At 37.5% G+C, this 21,045-nt stretch overlaps 3 protein-coding genes across 3 annotated transcripts; all 3 read left to right on the top strand.

The window, feature by feature from the left end:
* Positions 2,664-3,881, top strand: LOC109835202. The gene has a single exon (XM_020403187.1). It carries the CDS (start codon positions 2,664-2,666, stop codon positions 3,879-3,881), a length of 1,218 nt encoding a protein of 405 aa, XP_020258776.1.
* LOC109835201 lies at positions 3,912-5,036 on the top strand. Its single transcript, XM_020403186.1, has one exon. The coding sequence runs from the start codon at positions 3,912-3,914 to the stop codon at positions 5,034-5,036; it is 1,125 nt and encodes a 374-aa protein (XP_020258775.1).
* Positions 16,574-17,921, top strand: LOC109835200. Its single transcript, XM_020403185.1, has 3 exons — positions 16,574-16,626; positions 16,719-17,195; positions 17,285-17,921. Exons 1-3 carry the CDS (start codon positions 16,574-16,576, stop codon positions 17,919-17,921), a joined length of 1,167 nt encoding a protein of 388 aa, XP_020258774.1.

Genomic DNA, 21,045 nt, shown 5'->3' with positions numbered 1-21,045 from the left:
TGGCGCTGCTCAAACTGGGAAGCCAGAGACTGCAGAGCCTCTACGGTCACGGGATGAAGATCCCCAAGATTTGTGTCGAAATCCCCCAGCGACCCGTCGGCTTTCAGGATCCAAATCTTCGGCTGAGGTTGAGAAGCTGGGGTTTGCGACGTTGGAAATTGCTGCGGAGGTTGGGAAACTAGGGTTCGCGGGTTGGGATTTGGGGGGGTCTGGGGAGATTTGAAATCTAGCGCTCGCTGAGGATTTGGGGGTGAAGTGAGATCGAATTCAAGTGGAGAGCGTTTTCTTCGATTTGGGGACGATGACGATGGAGCGTTGGAATTCGGGCGCGATCTTAGTCCCATGGCGGTTTCTTCTTGAAATTTCGAAAATGGGGAAGCGCGGGGATCGTTGAGATTGACGAAGTTGCCCTTGTTCTTGAAAATAATGACGGTGATGAGCGCGTCACTCTGTTACTGGATCTCGAGCTGGGGTCAGCTTATTTGGTCTGATTATACGGGTACCAAGGTTGCATACGGAGCATGTTTCGCAAAGTACACAAAATCGGATCACGATTAGTCCTTGTCTAGTTTTTTGCTAAAACAGTTTTTTATTACGAGCTCCCCCTTGGTCTAAAATAAAACTGGCTTAGTGTCAATTTTGAGCTAAAAAAATTGGGTCAGTTCTAACTTGAGAATTCGCCAAATAAGAAATAAATTAAAATTAGGCCAACTTCAATCATCGCTCAATTTTACAATGTTGCCAAACACACAGTGCTTTAGGGGTTGTTTGGTTCAAATGCCAAAATTTTAGGATTTGTAATATCATAGAAAATTTTAAATCCATATGGTTTTATGCATGCTTTGAGATTTCTAATATTTTGTTTGGTTCAACATTATTATAGGAAAGCAAATACTATAATTTGCAATATCTTGTTTGATTCACACCCAAATTATACGATAAGAAATTTTAAAATAGGAGGGGTGAATATAGTTATATTGGTGAGGTTACCTCCAACAAAAAAAATATAATGGTATAGAAAGAGGGATAAGCATACACATATATGGGATTTGTCAAATCCTCTCTGATAAACACGTAAAATATGCATTATCTTAGTGTGTTACAAGCATGATTTACGAGTGTTTAATGCATATTTCGTGTTTAGATCGAGGATACTGCTGTGGTTTGTGTTCTTATATGTAGGTATTGGCTCAAGATTGAAATATTTGATGATCGTTGGAAGTTATACAAGAGTTTGAAGCAACAACAAGATTTCGAAGGCATGGTTCGTGAAGAAAATGGATGCACGAGTATGAAGAACTGGAATTTCGACCATGATGCAGTTCGAATCAAGAAAAACTCAAAAGATGAAAGTTGTAGATCTCTTCAACGGATTTCTAACGCAATTTGAATCACCTCATTCCGAGGTTGGACGCAAAAGTTATAGTCAAAATACTGAAAACTAAAGAAACAAGCACAAAATCAGCAAAACAGCCCCTACCACACCCTGGTGTGGTGCAGACCACACCTGTGGCGTGGGAATTAGTTATTTTCTAGATTTTTAAGGATATATAAATAGATGTTTTGACTTAGGGTTTTGGATATCTTTTGTTATGTTCTCTTAGCCATCAATTAATAATTATTTTGGAGTTCAAGTATTGAAGAAAAACACTAATTTCTTGTACAAGATTGGATTGCAAGTTTTGATTTTGAAGATCTCAATTAAAAGACGGGTTAATTCTTTCCTGTCTTTGATTTATTTCTTCTTATGATTGATTTGCATAATTATTTGATGTATTCTCTTATCCCAATCATGTGTGAGTAGATTTCTTGTCTAGGATTGGGAAAGAACCCAACTTTTTGGTGATTGATGATGAATTGATATAGGTTCTTGGTGAAAGTTTCAATCTTTAAACTTGAATTCTAGTGTTTTAATTTTGTTGATTCGCTTGATCACCGTATTAGCAATCATAGGTAATTAATTGAAGGACTGAAAGGTGAAGATTAATATCGGATCTCTAGAAATTAAGCAGGGAGCTCGAACCACGAAAGTATGCTAGATTTCTTGGGGATTTGATTTGGATTAGCATAAAGCTTAATGGGTTTAACTTAATCTTAATTCCACGAAAGTAGGTTAATTGAGATTAATTAGGCACGATCTTTAGACCTTGAAAGAGGCTTTAGATTAATTTAGGCTAATTCACCCTTTCTAGATTAAACCAACACCAAGAATTAAAATAATTCATCATTGAACACCTAAGTTGTGGTGATAACCCAATCCTAGTCCTTCATTATATTGAATTCCATCCAATTAGCTGTTTATTTTATTTCTTTTATTTAATCTCTTCTAATTTACTCATTGATTTAGCTAGTTGAAAACGTGAAACTGAGTAGTTAACCCTAGTCCCTGTGGGATCGACCTTGATAGTTACAACGAGTCTGTGCGTTTGCAGATTTTGCCTATCAAGTTTTTGGCGCCGTTACCGGGGACTACGGTGTTAATATTGAGTGCTTACGTTATTAAGCTAGACTAGATTATTATTTTTATTTCTCTTTGCATCTCACTTTCTTTTATGCAAGGGAATCAAACAGAAGTAAACGACGAAAACAATCCTGAACTATCGGTGACTCTTGCAAACATAAGAAGGTCTATAAGGGAGCAAAGGAACACAGAACAAGCTACGATGGGAGATCAAAATCAGCTTCTTAAGGATTTCGCAGCCCCAAATGCTCAAGGCACACAGTCAAGCATTACAAGGCCCAATGTTGAAGCTAATAACTTTGAGCTGAAACCATCACTGCTCTCAATGGTTCAACAGAATCAGTTTGGAGGAGGTGCTACTGAAGACCCGAACCTCCACCTATCGATTTTCTTGGAGTATTGCGACACTTTGAAACTTAATGGAGTGACCAATGATGCTATTCGACTCAGATTATTTCCGTTCTCTCTAAGGGACAAGGCTAGGGCTTGGTTGCACTCATTGTCAGCTGGGTCCATCACCACTTGGGATCAATTGTCCAGAGTGTTTCTTGCAAAGTATTTTCCTCCAAGTAAAACAGCACAGATGAGGAACCAGATCACAAGCTTTGTACAGAAGGAAGGAGAGTCACTCTATGAAGCTTGGGAACGCTACAAGGAATTATTAAGGATGTGCCCTCACCATGGACTGGAGAAGTGGTTAATTGTTCACACCTTCTACAATGGGCTCACTTACAACACACGGATGACTATTGATGCTGCTGCAGGAGGAGCTTTGATGAACAAAACAATAGACGAGGCATACACTCTCATCGAAGACATGGCTCAGAATCACTATCAATGGGCGAACGAACGTGCTCCTCAGACATCAAAAGGAGGCAAGTATGAAATAGATGCTTTAGACCATATATCCTCTAAAGTTGATGCTTTATTTAAGAAAGTCGAAGGCTTGAGTATTAATTCTATGGCGTCTACTTCAATTTCATGTGCGATATGTGGCTATGTGGGTCATTCTGCACTTCAATGTCAATTAGGAAACCCCACATCCATTGATACTTCTGGTAATGAGCAAGTTAACTATGTTAATAACTTTAATCAGAAGGGAGACCCATTCTCTAATACTTATAATCCGGGGTGGAGGAATCATCCTAATTTTTCTTATAGAAACCCACCTGGAAATCCCATGCCTACATCTAATTTTGGTCCACCTGGTTTTCGTGCTCCTCAATCCAATTTCCCTTCTCAAAAGTCAAATTTGGAAAATATGATGGAGAAGTTTGTGACGACTCAATCAAAATTGAATGAAGAGTTTAAGCAGCAACAACAAACCACAAATGAGGTGGTAAAACAATTGGCCTCTAAGATGGATTCCCTAGCTACGCATAACAAGATGTTAGAGACACAAATCACCCAATTAGCATAAAATGTTAGCTCTTCCTCTAGGCCTTCAGGCATGCTACCTAGACAACCCAAGACAAATCCCAGGAGTCATGTGAATGCTATAACTCTTAGAAGTGGAAAACAATATGAGAGACCCAAGATGAAGGAAAATGATGGGGTGGATGGTCATCATGAAGAAAAAAATAAAAATGTGATAGATGTGGATAATGAGACCCAAACGCAAGAAGAAGAAAAAGTTGAAAAATATGTGGCCCCCGCTCCTTACAAGCCTCCTCTACCCTTTCCCCAAAGGTTAGCTAAGGCTAAGTTAGAAAAGCAGTTCGGAAAATTTTTGGAGATTTTAAAAAAGTTGCACATCAATATCCCGTTTACTGAAGCTATTTCTCAAATGCCTTCTTATGCTAAGTTCTTGAAAGAGATCCTATCTAAAAAAAAGAAGTTGGAAGAATACGAGACTGTGGCCCTTACTGAGGAGTGTAGTGCTATCATCCAGAATAAGCTGCCTCCTAAGCTTAAGGATCCAGGTTCATTTTCTATTCCTTGTGTTATTGGTAATGTCTCTATTAACCGTGCTTTGTGTGATTTAGGTGCAAGCGTAAGTTTGATGCCGATGTCTATTTGTAAGAAGCTTGGCATAGGTGATTTGAAGCCAACCACGATATCACTCCAATTGGCGGATCGATCGGTAAAATATCCGGTAGGTATACTTGAAGATGTACCTATCCAGGTCGGTAAGTTCTTTATCCAGATTGATTTCGTTATTTTGGAAATAGAAGAAGATTCTAACATTCCAATTATATTAGGAAGACCCTTCCTTGCTATTGTAGGTGCTATAATCGATGTTAAAAATGGAAGGCTCTCTCTAAATATTGGAGGGGAGACGGTAGAATTTGATTTAAGCAATACTATGAAACTCCCTCTAACTGATAAAATTTGTTACATGGTTGACGTCATTGACAAGTGTACCCATGAGCAAGTTGCAAACCATAACTCAGCTGATCCACTTGAGAAGTGTTTGGTATACGACAGTTCAATAAATGATGAAGACCCCAAGGTAGCCGCGTATGCTCAATCTTTAGAATCAACATCAACTGCTCCACTTCGAAATGCAAAGCTTGAAAGATTGATACTAGAGCCAAAAGGTTCTATTTGTGAAAAGGAAATGCACCAAAGGTAGAATTAAAACCCCCTCCCTTCCTCTTTAAGGTATGAATTTCTTGGCCCTGATTTTACTTATCCTGTGATTGTGAATGCATGTCTGAATGAAAATAAAACTGATAAGTTGCTTAGAACACTTAGGATGCATCGCAAGGTCATAGGATACACCATGAACGACAATAAGGGAATTAATCCATCAATTTGCATGCATAAAATTCTCTTGGAAGATGATCATAAACCCTCTATGGAACACCAACGTAGATTAAATCCTAACATAAAAGAAGTGGTTAAAATGGAAGTGCTTAAGCTACTAGATTCTGGGGTAATCTATCCTATTTCTGATAGTGAATGGGTTAGCCCGGTTCATGTGGTTCCTAAAAAGGGAGGTGTGACCGTAGTTAAGAATGCGAATAATAAACTTATCCCTACTAGGACGGTTACGGGTTGGAGGATGTGTATTGATTATAGGAAATTGAACAAGGCAACCCGAAAAGATTATTTTCCACTTCCCTTTATAGACCAGATGTTGGAAAGATTGGCTAGGCATTCATATTTTTGTTATTTAGATGGCTATTCAGGATTTTTTTCAAATTCCTATCCATCCTAGTGACCAGGAAAAGACCACTTTTACCTGTCCTTATGGGACCTTTGCTTATAGGCGCATGCCTTTTGGTCTTTGCAATGCCCCCGCCACTTTTCAACGATGTATGATGGCCATTTTCTCTGATTTTATAGAGGATATTATGGACGTGTTTATGGATGACTTCTCCGTGTATGGAACTACTTTTGATGGTTGTTTATCTAACTTGTCTCGAGTTTTGTAGCGTTGCGAAGAAGTTAATTTAGTCCTAAACTGGGAGAAATGCCACTTTATGGTAAGGGATGGAATAATTTTAGGGCACAAGGTGTCTGAGCGTGGAATTGAGGTTGATCGATCAAAAGTGGAAGTCATTGAAAAATTGCCTCCACCAACGTCGGTTAGGGGAGTAAGAAGTTTCTTGGGACATGCCGGTTTCTATCGGCGTTTCATCAAAGATTTCTCAAAAATTTCAAAACCCTTAACTAACCTTCTTCTTAAAGATGCTACCTTTGATTTCACTGATGAATGTCTTGATGCTTTTTGCAGGTTGAAAGAAGCATTGATAACAGCTCCTATTATGCAACCGCCGGACTCGAATCTCCCATTTGAAGTCATGACTGATGCAAGTGATTATGCGGTTGGTGCTGTGTTGGGCCAAAGGAAGAACAAGATAGTTCATGCAATTTATTATGCTAGTCGTACTCTTGATGAAGCCCAAGTTAACTACGCTACCACTGAAAATGAGCTATTAGTAGTTGTATTCGCCTTTGACAAGTTCAGGTCTTACTTAGTGGGGTCCAAAGTTATCGTTTATACCGACCACTCCGCCATCAAATATCTTTTAAGCAAGCAAGATGCCAAGCCTAGGTTGATCCGATGAATACTACTTTTGTAAGAATTTGACCTAGAGATCAAGGACAAGAAAGGGACGGAAAATTTGGTGGCAGACCATTTGTCAAGGATGAAACCAGAATCACATGATAGGGAGGAGGATGAACTACCGAATGATCAGTTGTTAGCCATTGAAAGATTGGATGCACCATGGTATGCGGACTTCGTCAACTACCTAGTGTGTGGAGTCTTGCTTCCAGATCTGAGCTATCAACAGAAAAAGAAGTTCTTTGCTGACTTGAAGTATTATTTTTGGGATGAACCATTTCTATACAAACGGTGTGTTGATGGGATGTTTAGAAGGTGCATTCCTGAAAATGAGGTTACAAGTATTCTCCATCATTGCCATTCATCTTCTTACGGAGGACATGCAAGCACTTCAAAGACAGCTGCAAAAGTTCTACAATCAGGTTTCTATTGGCCGAGTCTTTTCCGAGATGCAAGAAAGTTTGTGATATCTTGTGATAGTTGTCAGAGGACCGAGAATATTTTGAAGCGACATGAGATGCCTTTACACTCCATCTTGGAAATTGAAGTCTTTGATGTGTGGGGAATAGATTTCATGGGACCGTTTCCGTCGTCGTGTAACAACAAGTTCATTTTAGTGGCGGTGGACTACGTCTCCAAGTGGGTACGTCGTGTAACAACAAGTTCATTTTAGTGGCGGTGGACTACGTCTCCAAGTGGGTAGAAGCGATAGCATACCCCACCAACGATGCTAAAGTTGTTGTAAAACTATTCAAAAACGTTATTTTTCCAAGATTTGGGGTGCCACGAACGGTGATCAGTGATGGAGGTTCACACTTCATTGAAAGAAAATTCGAAGCTCTTTTAAGACAATATGGGGTCACTCATAAAGTTGTCACACCATATCATCCTCAAACTAGGGGTCAAGTGGAGGTTTCGAATCGAGAAATCAATAGTATCTTGGAGAAAACAGTTAATCGTTTGAGAAAGGACTGGTCTATGAAACTCACGGATGCCTTATGGGCCTATCGAACTGCCTACAAAACACCCATAGGTATGACACCGTTCAAATTGGTATAAGGAAAATCGTGTCACCTCCTAGTTGAGTTAGAGCACAAGGCATATTGGGCTATCAAACTCCTAAATTTTGATATGAAGACCGCAGGTGAGAAAAGAAAGCTTCAACTTCATGAGCTAGATGAGCTGCGTTTGGATTCGTATGAGAATGCTTGTATTTATAAAGAAAGGACTAAACGATGACACGACAAGAATATTCTTCGAAGAGAGTTTAATCAAGGAGATATGGTGCTACTTTTCAACTCTTGTTTGAAGCTTTTTCCGGGAAAGCTCAAATCTCGTTGGTCCGGGCCTTTTCAAATCCGTGAGGTTTTTCCTAGTGGAGTTGTTGAAGTTTGGAGTGAAACAACGAGATCTTTCAAGATGAATGGGCAACGATTGAAGCACTACATTGTAGGGGAACAACACGAGAAAGGGGTCACGTATACCCTTTCAGATCCCCCTTCGTCGGATAATTAAAAGAAAAAGGGGTCGAGCTCATGACCATAAACGAGCGCTTCTTGGGAGGCAACCCAAGTTTTCATCCATTTTATTTATCTTATTTTATTTTATTTCATTTTTTATTTTTTTTTATTATTTTATTTTTTTAGGCAATTGGATCGGCATAATTTTAACTTATAACATTTTCAATCATGCAGGTGAGAAGAAGGGAGAACAATTCTTTCAAAAAAACTGCAGAAAAAGGAGTTAAAATGGGATGGTAGACTCTACCACACCCAGAGGTGGTGTACACCACACCCATGGTGCACAGGAAGAAGAATTCCAGACTCTACCGCACCCATACACCCACCCCATCGGCCGCAGCAACCCTGGTTTTCACAGAATTTTTTTTTGCTCAGACTCTACCAACACCGTCCACCACACTATGGCTTCGGTCCGCTAGGTTAAAAAGAAAAAAAAAACAAAACGCGAAAAAATCCCTCAAAAACCCACCCCTCTTCTCGACCTAAACCACCACAAATCATCCGCCGCCCCATACTTCATCCCACTCCGACCACATCGGCACCACCCCAATCCTTCGTGTCTCAACGCCGACCAAGCCGCTCATCAGCAAAGTCAACATCCCCTCTCCGACCGGCATCTTGCCGACCGATCGCCGATCACCGACGCTCATCCATCCTCAGGCAATCACCTGCGACCGCCGTCTCCCTCACCACCAACACCGATTCCCCTCTCCGATCAGCGAACGCGCCGGCCCCTCTTCAGATCCCCGACTCCGAGCTCGTCATCACACGCGCATGCAACCGCACGCCGGTGCATCTCCGGCCGCCCCTCTTCGATTCCCGACCAGAGCACCGATCTACACCGCCTTCACCTCTTCGAATCAGCCAGCGCCGTCATCTCCGATGCCGCTCACCACAACGACCACCGCCCCCATCCTTCATCACCGCAACCAGGCCTCTCTCCCCTTCATCATTGCAGAAACCACCCCCACTCTCAGACCAACCATTCATCCCCTCACAACCAGCGGCCGACCAAAATCCCCCACTACTGTTTCGAGTTCGCCGCTGCAACACCAACTCCATTTCACGCCAGCCAGCAACTGCCTTCAAAATCTGCTGTCAATTCTCGTTCGGAAGGCTACATGGGACCTAAGCACGGACAGCCTAGTCAGGAAGCTTCAACTTCTACAGTGTGACGACGCAAAGGTAACTCTCAACCTCCCCAAAATCCTCATGCTATTGAATTTGTCAATGAACAACAACAAAATAGGTATAATACACTGGTTAAGCGGGGAATTTTGAGTACCCGCTACTTGGATAAGAATTTTTTGCGTAAGTTAGGCCTATGGGATGATGTTTCATACCTCCTAAGACGGGTTGATTGGTTAAATTTTGTAGAGGCTAAACATCCCACGTACGAGCGTATTACTCTCGAATTTTTGAGCTCTCTTGATGCTGTTTTATTTAATGGTGAGGGGGTAAAGGAAGGAAAAATCACTTTTAGGCTATTTAACCGGTCTCACACAATTACATTAGCTCATTTAAATCAGATATTTGGTTTTCCGGAGGGTGGGGCCAGAATTGTTCCTAAAAATTTTAACTTGACCACCTTTTGGATTTCTATCGCACGCTCTACCACTCAAAGAAGCTATGATCCCTCTTTGTCACGAGCCTCTGCTATTTATAACCCATGCTTTAGATATTTACAGAGGTTCATGGCTTTCACCATTTTTGGTCGAGGTGAGAGTGATGGAGTCATGTGTCAGAGAGAGCTCTATCTTTTATGTGCCATGGTTGAGGGACATAAGGTTGACACTGGAGCTTTTATGATTCATCATATGTGTCGTGCAGCGAGAGAAACAAGTGGAAGAATTGTGTTAGGTGGCTTGATTATCACTTTAGCTTACGGGATGGGTTTAGGAGAATTTGTAGATGGACTTCATCCATTAAGCCCTAGTGCGTCCATTAACCTCGATGCTTGTCTACATATGAAATTGATTAGTAATAAGGGCAATAGGTTATGTTTATGTTTTCAGGATAATTATCTTTTCCCACTCCCTGATCCTGATCGCACGACCATCCATGTTCACGCCAATTGGTCCTACCTAACATCTGATTTTGTGATTTGTGATGGTCATGAGGTTGTACCAGCTGAGGATGCTGACACGGTACCCCCGATCCCTATTCAGGCTGAGCCTACCAGGGGAACTAACTCTTTCCATCACCCTGATTGGTCAGCGGAATTATCAGCTATCCATATTTCTCTTGCCTCTCTTACTAACCGTGTAGGTGCCATCGAGCAAGAGCAACAACATCAAGGACAACTACTAGACTCTATACACTACATGATGTAGTCTTTTCACGAGCGGCAGCTCCGACAGGATGCCTTCGCGCCGCCTCCTTCTGACTAGTGAGTTGGTATGTCCTCTGCACCCTTGCACTAATTTCTATCTTTTTACATTAAGGACAATGTCGATCTTAAGCTTGGGGGTGTGGGTTGTTCATTCATTGATTGCCTGTCTATAATTGCCTATTTTTCTTTTCTTTTAGTTTTTCTTTTGCTTTGTTTCTTAATTCAAAAAAAAACCAAAATAGGGAAATGATTTCCTGATGATGACATGAATGCTTAACCTTTATCGATCATTGAATTAAATAGATGCTTATTAATCGGGACTTGGCAACTTCTTATACCATCTTTCAACTGATTCTCAAAGTTTTTTTATTACAAGTTTACAATATGGGAGAACCAGACTTGAATGTTCTCTTGTCTTATAGGTTTTAGCGTTTATGTGGCTAGCATCATAACCATTACTCTATTGAGACAAGAGGGAAATTAAATTTGGTAGACAAATAAAACCAGTGAGACTTTGAGCCTAAAATTGGATGCATTACATATCCAATCATTATTTTCTTTTCTTGTGTGATATTCTCCAATGGTGTAGGATACTAGAACTTGCATTGAATCTCTTCAAGGCCACATATAACTTTTGTATGCATAAAAGGTGATTGAGGCACATTTTTGTTTATAGTCCACATTTGCCAAATAGCCTACCATGCACTATTATTCCCTTTGATTAGCCCCCTTGAGCTTATGAGCCTAATTTTGTTGATTAAACCCACATATGTAACCTTCAAAACCCGATTTTATTCCTTACCCATTGCCTAAGCTAGTGGAGCATATTTTATGATACAATGGGTTATGTGAGTAATGTGGTGTAAGCTTGGGGGTGTGAAAGTAGGAGTTTGCTTCCCTTTTCATAATTCTTTCGAAAAAAAAGAGAAAAAAAAAACTAATTCGAAAAAAATGAATAAAGTGTCATCTTTATGGTGTATGTAATTGCGGGTGTCGAAAGAATTTATTATGGCATACTAAAAGGAGTAGTTGGAAGAAGTTCTTTAATAGACGATGGAGTTTGTGTAGATGTCATTGATCTTACTTTGAGATATAATCTTTTGCAATCATAGCTCCACTAGTGATAGGCTTTCAACCAATACCAAATATCTATCCTACCCTTTTGACCCTAGCCCCATTACAACCAAATAAAAGATCTCATGATTTTGTTGCATGCATTAGTTTTCGAAGTGGTGGAGAATTAAGATGAAATGCAAGCTTATGGATTGAATACATTCATTCGGAAGAATTTTGAGCGATACAATCCCATCCTTAAACACATGAGAGATTGAGAGTCCACTTATCCTAAAGTGAGGTCTACCAATTTAACTACCTGAAGGTCTTAATTTTAGTACTTTGGGATTGAAGCTAGTTACATGAATTTCTTTTTCCTACTTTGACTTGAGAATTGGATAGGATGGCTATCCTTGACTTGTGACGCTTGTGATCGTAAATAAATTTTGAAATGTGATTTTGTTGAGAGTTTTGGAAATTAATTTGTTAAGTCCCGATGAAAAGTATTTGTTTTGTGATATGTTTGATATTGGTTAAAGTATTGATGAGGGAGTGATCCCTACTCTATTTGGCTTTCATTCCTCCTAATTTTTATTGTTTATTTGCTTGAGGGCAAGCAAAAGTCTAAGCTTGGGGGAGTTGATAAACACGTAAAATATGCATTATCTTAGTGTGTTACAAGCATGATTTACGAGTGTTTAATGCATATTTCGTGTTTAGATCGAGGATACTACTGTGGTTTATGTTCTTATATGTAGGTATTGGCTCAAGATTGAAATATTTGATGATCGTTGGAAGTTATACAAGAGTTTGAAGCAACAACAAGATTTCGAAGGAATGGTTCGTGAAGAAAATGGATGCACGAGTATGAAGAACTGGAATTTCGACCATGATGCAGTTCGAATCAAGAAAAACTCAAATGATGAAAGTTGTAGATCTCTTCAACAGATTTCCAACTCAATTTGAATCACCTCATTCCGAGGCCGGACGCAAAAGTTATAGCCAAAATACCAAAAACTGAAGAAACAAGCACAAAATTAGCAAAACAGCCCCTACCACACCCTGGTGTGGTGCAGACCACACCTGTGATGCGGGAATTAGTTATTTTCCAGATTTTTAGGGACATATAAATATATGTTTTGACTTAGGGTTTTGGATATCTTTTGTTATGTTCTCTTAGCCATCAATTAGCAATTATTTTGGAGTTAAAGTATTGAAGAAAAACACTAATTTCTTGTACAAAATTGGATTGCAAGTTTTGATTTTAAAGATCTCAATTAAAATACGGGTTAATTCTTTCCTCTCTTTGATTTATTTCTTCTTATGATTGATTTGCATAATTATTTGATGTATTCTCTTATCCCAATCATGTGTGAGTAGATTTCTTGTCTAGGATTGGGAAAGAACCCAATTTTTTGGTGATTGATGATGAATTGATATAGGTTCTTGGTGAAAGTTTCAATCTTTAAACTTGAATTCTAGGGTTTTAATTTTGTTGATTCGCTTGATCACCGTATTAGCAATCATAGGTAATTAATTGAAGGACTGAAAGGTGAAGATTAATACCAGATCTCTAGAAATTAAGCAGGGAGCTCGAACCACGAAAGTAGGCTAGATTCCTTGGGGATTTGATTTGGATTAGCATAAAGCTTAATGGGTTTAACTTAATCTTAATTCCACAAAAGTAGGTTAATTGAGATTAATTAGGCACGATCTTTAGACCTTGAAAGAGGCTTTAGATTAATTTAGGCTAATTCATCCTTTCTAGATTAAACCAACACCAAGAATTAAAATAATTCATCATTGAACACCTAAGTTGTGGTGATAACCCAATCCTAGTCCTTCATTATATTGAATTCCATCCAATTAGCTGTTTATTTTATTTCTTTTATTTAATCTCTTCTAATTTACTCATTGATTTAGCTAGTTGAAAACGTGAAACTGAGTAGTTAACCCTAGTCCCTGTGGGATCGACCTTGATAGCTACAACGAGTCTGTGCGCTTGCAGATTTTGCCTATCACTCTCCAATTGAGAGGATTTGGCATTGGAGAGGATTTGGCAAATTCTAAAAATTGGGTGCGTTTTATATTATTGGGATTTCACATTCTAAAATAATTATTGAAACAAACACAAGTTATGGAATCCAAAAAACCTAAAAAAACCCAATTTTTGATCCTAGAATTTGAAATCCACCTCATATCCCAAAAATTTGCTTGAATCAAACACCCGCTTAACACTTTAACCATGAATAATTGTCCATATTGAATATTGCACTACATTGAGCATTCGACGTAGGAAATTATTTCTACATCTGTATTTTATACTGTATTTTGTTGTAGAAAATGTGTTTCCAAATGGCAATTCAATAATTTGTTATTGGCTTAGTTGCATTTTAACACCCTATAGTTTGGCCTACTTCTCACTTATATACCCTCACTTATTTTTTATAGCACTTATATGCCCTAACGTTTCTTAAACTTGCACTTATATAACCCTTATTTGTTTCTCGCAACATGTATACACTCTAAAAAGTTTCTTAGAAACAACGTAAAATCTTTAAATCATGCACTTAAATACCCTCAATTTTGCAAATGCGGGAACATTTGGCATTACGTGCTAATTTTAAAACATTTTTTATTCTTAATATTTGTTACATTTGCTGCTAGACATATCCAAATTCTATTTTCAAATAGAATTATGGTAGGTATAAAGTATAATTGCAGTAGTTTTACTTGGAAATAAGTTCTGTAACAGGAAAGAAAAGATTAGGGAAGCTAATTGGCTGGGGAATTAGTATTACATCATTTAATGGTTGACTCTGAATAATCTGCATGGCCGAGGACAAACTTTGGATCGTCTTATAGATGATATCAACAATTTGATGATAGTTATAACAATGACCATATTATATTGATGATGATAGTGATATCGACGATCTCTTGATTATTTGCTTTGTTTCTTAAACTAGGCATGCTCATATGCTTTGTATAGTGATCTATTTTGTAGCCTATGCATTGATTTTTTTTATAGATTTTGTAACATACTTTTATATTGGTGATAATGAAGTTGATTGATAGACATTGTGCTTAGTATGAGATTTTTTTGACATGAACTGGTATGAATTTTAACAGAAATTTATAACTGATCTACAGTCTACAAGATTTTGATATTGTCCATTGTGGTAATTATATAACATTGTAATTGAGATGGATTCTAAAGATATTTATATTCTCCTAAAAAATCTTCTACTCCTTTTCCCATTTGGTACATTGTTAAAAATATGGGATTTTTACTTTTAGGTCCATTTGTTTACTCCCATTTATTTTTAAACCCAAGTACTATTTTTTGTATCCTTAAGTCCAATGTACTTTTTGTATTTATTTTTAAACCCAATTCTAAAATACCATACTCTCATATGTGGGTCCCACTATTTATTTTTCTAAAATTCCAATAATAACCTTCCACTTATAACTTTCATGTAGGTGGGCCCCCCTCAAATAAAATAAAAAAAATGTAGAGAGAGAAAGAGAGAGAGAGAAAAGTGGCGGTAAAATTCCCTCCTCCCCTCTCTCTCCGTCTTCTATCTCTCTCCGTCTCCGTCTTCTCTCTCTCTCTCCGTCTTCTATCTCTCTCACCCCATTAATATAACCGAACACTCTCCTTTAACCCATCATTTAATAACTCTCTCCTATAACCTAGCAATTATTTCTCACCAACTTTCTTAGCATTTGAAGGTACAAACTTGCAATTTACTCAACTATCAAGTTTATAGCATTAATTTCTCATTTTAATCATGATAATTATTTGATATGTTAGTTAAATGAGTTCATAAAAATTATTAAATTCGTCAATTTTGGTAAAATGTTAGTTAAATGAGGTTTTGTAATTAACCACCCATTAATTTCACATAATTATTTCACATTAGTTATTTCACATAATTATTTCACACTAATTTCTCATTATTCTTTATTCTTTATGAATTCATAACAATTAGTTAAATATTAGTCAAATTTAGTTAAATGAGTTCATAAAAATTATTAAATTCGTCAATTTTGGTAAAATGTTAGTTTTGGTAAAATTTAGTCAAATTTAGTTTATTTTTGGTGATAAATATAGATGGATGAAGAATTGTATTGTGCATTGACGGATTTTAGAGGACACAATCACTTTTTAGAATTAAATGTCAACGGGGGTTACAAAGATTTGGCCGTTGCAGTGCAAAGCCTAATTGCTTGTAGTGCAAGCACGATACAGTTGACTTACAAAGTACCCCACACGCAAGAAATTTATGTTCGTGTATGTGATGATGCTGATGTCTCGATAATGGTCAATGTACATCGAAGTTGCAAGGAGAATATTGTTGTCATGAACGCTGAGATGAATCGAGACATATTATTTGGGATACAAGCTAACAATGTCCATATAAGGTAATTTACACTATTGATATAGTTTCGTACTTTTAACATTATCACTTTCTTAACTCTTGTACAATTTTCTATGCAGTAATCCGTATATCCCCTCTAGTGACGAACATGTGTCTCGTTCACAAAATCCATCGTATTCACAAAATATGTCTCGGGAAGTTGAGAGCTCTAATACGATTCCTATTGCATGGCACAATTCTATTAGAAGTGTTGGTCAAGAATTTGATGATGTTGAGCATTGTCGGCGGAGTTTAAGCAATTACTCTATTGCACGAGGATTTAACTTTGAATTTGTAAAAATTGAACGCAAAAGGGTGACAGCAAAATGTAAGGCCGTAAATTGCGAATGGATGGTTCATTGCACCCGTCGTAGAGATAGTGATCGATTCTATGTGAAAAAAATATGTAGTTCTCATAGTTGCTTGGGAGGAGGCATAGGAAAGGAAGGATATCAACGGGCATCTCATAAGTGGAATGCTAATCAACTCAAGACCATATTGAAGGAACAACCCACTTATCGCCCAATTGATTTCCAAAAGAAGCTTAAAATGGAATTTGGTTTGGACGTCCCTTATCATAGAATTTGGTGGGGAAAAGAGCTAGCTCAACGTGAATTGTATGGTGATACTAAATTTTCATATGACCAACTCCGATGGTATAAGGATAAAGTTATAGAAACCAATCCGGGATCAATTGTTCACTTAGAGCATGAAGACGGAAGATTTACACGAGTATTTGTGTCTTATTATGCTTGTTGGAAAGGGTTTATGGAGGGATGTAGACCAATATTGTTCTTGGATGGTACACATCTTTTTGATAGGTATGTTAGAGTTCAATCTAATAAAAACTTGCATTAATGTACTACTTCATATATTTTATACTTTGTTTCATGATTGTTCTTTTCTTTTATAGGTATAAAGGAACCTTACTTGCCGCAACTGCACTAAATGGAGATGGTGGAATGTTTCCCGTAGCAATTTGCATATGCGTCACGGAAAATGAGAGTAATTGGGAATGGTTTTTAGAATGCATTCGAGACATTCTCTTCAATGATGAAGATCCATATACTCCAGATGATGAACTGGTGTTAATCTCTGATAGGGACAAAGGACTTCAGAATTCCGTGAAGAAATGCTTTCCATGGTCACATCACTCTTATTGTATTCGTCATCTTTTGGCTAATTTTAAGAATAACTTATCGAAAAAAGGCATTACACCACCTTTACGAGATGAATGTGTGCAAATTATGAAGAGGGCCGCTTATGCATACACTTCTCATGCCTATAACAATGAATGCAACGAGCTACGGAACAAATCAGAGATCGCCTATTATGAAATGTTAAGGATGAGTCCAGAAAATTGGGCTAATTGTTATTTTCCTGGGAAGAGGTTAAAATTAAAGTTTTTACAAAATTTCAAATGCAAATCTTCAAGATATATGTTCCTGCTATACTTACTATTTATTGACATGCATGTAGATATGGATGGTTGACATCAAACGTAGCGGAGTCATTCAATTCTTGGATCAAAGAAGCTCGTTATTTGCCAATTACCCAAACAATTGATAATATCCGCAAGAAAATGATGAGGATGAGTTTTGAAAGGCGGGAGGCATCACAAAAGTGGACCACAATATTTGTTCCTACTGTGGAAGAGCACCTTATTCATATCAATGAGCAATCACGCTGTCTTTCTGCAATTCCTTCTACTACCGGAAGGTACAAGGTGTATGATATTCCCACCGTTGAAGTAGATTTGAATGAACGCACATGCACTTGTCGTGAATGGCAAGTTGTCGGGCTACCTTGCAAACATGCGGCGACGGCTATTCGACAGAATATGGACACCCTTTACTCCTATATTTCCCACTACTTTAGTGCGGAGACATACCGCAAATGCTACTCCTTTCCGATATACCCAATTCCTGACGATGACAAGCCATATATAGATGATGAAAATATGGTGATTCGGCCACCAACAACTTCAATTCTTCGTGGAAGACCAAGGACAAAGCGCATTCCTTCGGGATTGAATCCGGCCAAAGAGTTAAAATGTAGTAGATGTCAACAGTATGGTCACAACCGTAGAACATGTAGACAGCCTATTGCAGACTAGATATAGTCTACGCTATACTTTTGGTTAGAAGACATGCTATACTTTTGGATAGAAGACATGCTATACTTTTGTCATGATTTTGTATGTATCCTATGTGTTTGTTATCAATGAAAGACATGCTATACTTTTGGTCTTTTTACTTTTGTCATGATTTTTTATGTATCCTATGTGTTTGTTATCAATGAAAGACATGCTATACTTTTGGTCTTTTTACTTTTTGTCATAATTTTGTATGTATCCTATGTCAATGAAAGACATGCGATACTTACTCCTTAACGTGATATACTCTTAATATAACAATCTAATCTCAATTACAATCTAATCTCTCTTCATTAAACTCGTAAATAGGGTCGCAAAGTGGTAAATAACAAAAGTGTATAGCACGTTAAATAACCAAGCCCAACCCAAATAGGAAAAACGCATAAATAGCATAACTGATGAGCATAACTGATGAGTCGACTCATAAAATTATGAGTCGACTCATTAAATGATGAGTCGACTCATTACATTATGAGTCGACTGGTCAGAGCCAAAATGCGAACTAGGCTTGGTTTTATGAGTCGACTCATGACAGGCAAAGGTCGACTCAACCTGATGAGTCGACTCATGTATATGTATGAGTCGACTCACTGCCCGAAATCTGGATACTTTGACGTGCATTTTCCCCTGTACTGTTTGACACCTCTATTATTCTCATGATATCATAAGAATCATCTACCCTCAAGCTCCCTTAAGGATCGCTAAGTTCTCCGAAGAGAAGATTATCAGCTATACTTTCGGATTAACGTGTATACTTAACGTGCTATACTTACACGATAATATGCTATACTTACAGATTAACGTTCTATACTTACAATATAACATGCTATACTTTCGGATTAACGTGCTATACTCTCAATATAACGTGCTATACTTTCGGATTAACATGCTATACTTACAGGTTAACGTGCTATACTTACATATTAACGTGCTATACTTTCATATTAACGTGCTATACTTTCATATTAACGTGCTATACTTACAGGTTAACGTGCTATACTTACATATTAACGTGCTATACTTACAGGTTAACGTGCTATACTTACATATTAACGTGCTATACTTTCATATTAACGTGCTATACTTTCATATTAACGTGCTATACTTACAGGTTAACGTGCTATACTTACATATTAACGTGCTATACTTACAGGTTAACGTGCTATACTTACAGATTAGCGTGCTATACTTTCATATTAACGTGCTATACTTACAGATTAACGTGCTATACTTTCATATTAACGTGCTATACTTACAGATTAACGTGCTATACTTACAGGTTAACATGCTATACTTACATGTTAACGTGCTATACTTTCGGATTTACGTGCTATACTTACAGATTAACAGGCTATACTTTCATATTAACGTGCTATACTTTTGGATTTACGTGCTATACTTTCATATTAACGTGCTATACTTTCATATTAACGTGCTATACTTACAGATTAACGTGCTATACTTTCGATATATCGTGCTATACGTACTCCTTAACGTGCTATACTCTTAATATAACGTGCTATACTTTCGATATAACATGCTATACTTACTCCTTAATGTGATATACTCTCAATATAACGTGCTATACTTTCGGATTAACATGCTATACTTACAGGTTAACGTGCTATACTTACAGATTAACGTGCTATACTTAACGTGCTATACTTACAGGTTAACGTGTTATACTTACTGGTTAACGTGCTATACTTACTGGTTAACGTGCTATACTTACTGGTTAACGTGCTATACTTACTGGTTAACGTGCTATACTTACTGGTTAACGTGCTATACTTACTGGTTAACGTGCTATACTTACTGGTTAACGTGCTATACTTACTGGTTAACGTGCTATACTTACTGGTTAACGTGCTATACTTACATATTAACGTGCTATACTTACAGGTTAACGTGCTATACTTACATATTAATGTGCTATACTTACAGATTAACGTGCTATACTTACAGGTTAACGTGCTATACTTACAGGTTAACGTGCTATACTTACAGATTAACTTACTATACTTTCATATTAATGTGCTATACTTACAGGTTAACGTGCTATACTTACATATTAACGTGCTATACTTTCATATTAACGTGTTATACTTACAGATTAACGTGCTATACTTTCATATTAACGTGCTATACTTACAGATTAACGTACTATACTTTTATATTAACGTGCTATACTTACAGATTAACGTGCTATACTTTCGATATATCGTGCTATACGTACTCCTTAACGTGCTATACTCTTAATATAACGTGCTATACTTTCGATATAACGTGCTATACTTACTCCTTAATGTGATATACTCTTAATATAATGTGCTATACTTACCGATCTACGTGCTATACTCTCAATATAACGTGCTATACTTTCATATTAACGTGCTATACTTTCATATTAACGTGCTATACTTACAGGTTAACATGCTATACTTACAGGTTAACGTGCTATACTTTCGGATTTACATAATATACTTTCATATTAACGTGCTATATTTTCATATTAACGTGCTATACTTACATATTAACATGCTATACTTTCGGATTTACGTGCTATACTCTCAATATAACGTGCTATACTTTCATATTAACGTGCTATACTTACAGGTTAACATGATATACTTATAGGTTAACGTGCTATACTTTCGGATTTACGTGCTATACTTACAGATTAACGTGCTATACTTTCATATTAACGTGCTATACTTACAGATTAACGTGCTATACTTTCGATATATCGTGCTATATGTACTCCTTAACGTGCTATACTCTTAATATAACGTGCTATACTTTCGATATAACGTGCTATACTTTCGATATAACGTGCTATACTTTCGGATTAACGTGCTATACTCTCAATATAACGTGCTATACTTTCGGATTAACATGCTATACTTACAGGTTAACGTGCTATACTTACATATTAACGTGCTATACTTTCATATTAACGTGCTATACTTTCATATTAACGTGCTATACTTACAGATAAATATAACGTGCTATACTTTCGGATTAACATGCTATACTTACAGATTAACATGCTATACTTACAGATTAACGTGCTATACTTACAGGT

Source organism: Asparagus officinalis, chromosome 3 (assembly GCF_001876935.1).
Source record: "Asparagus officinalis chromosome 3, Aspof.V1, whole genome shotgun sequence".
NCBI classification, from domain to species: Eukaryota; Viridiplantae; Streptophyta; class Magnoliopsida; order Asparagales; family Asparagaceae; genus Asparagus; species Asparagus officinalis.
The sequence above is the reverse complement of the archived record's forward strand: the minus strand, read 5'-3'. Positions and strand labels throughout refer to the sequence as shown.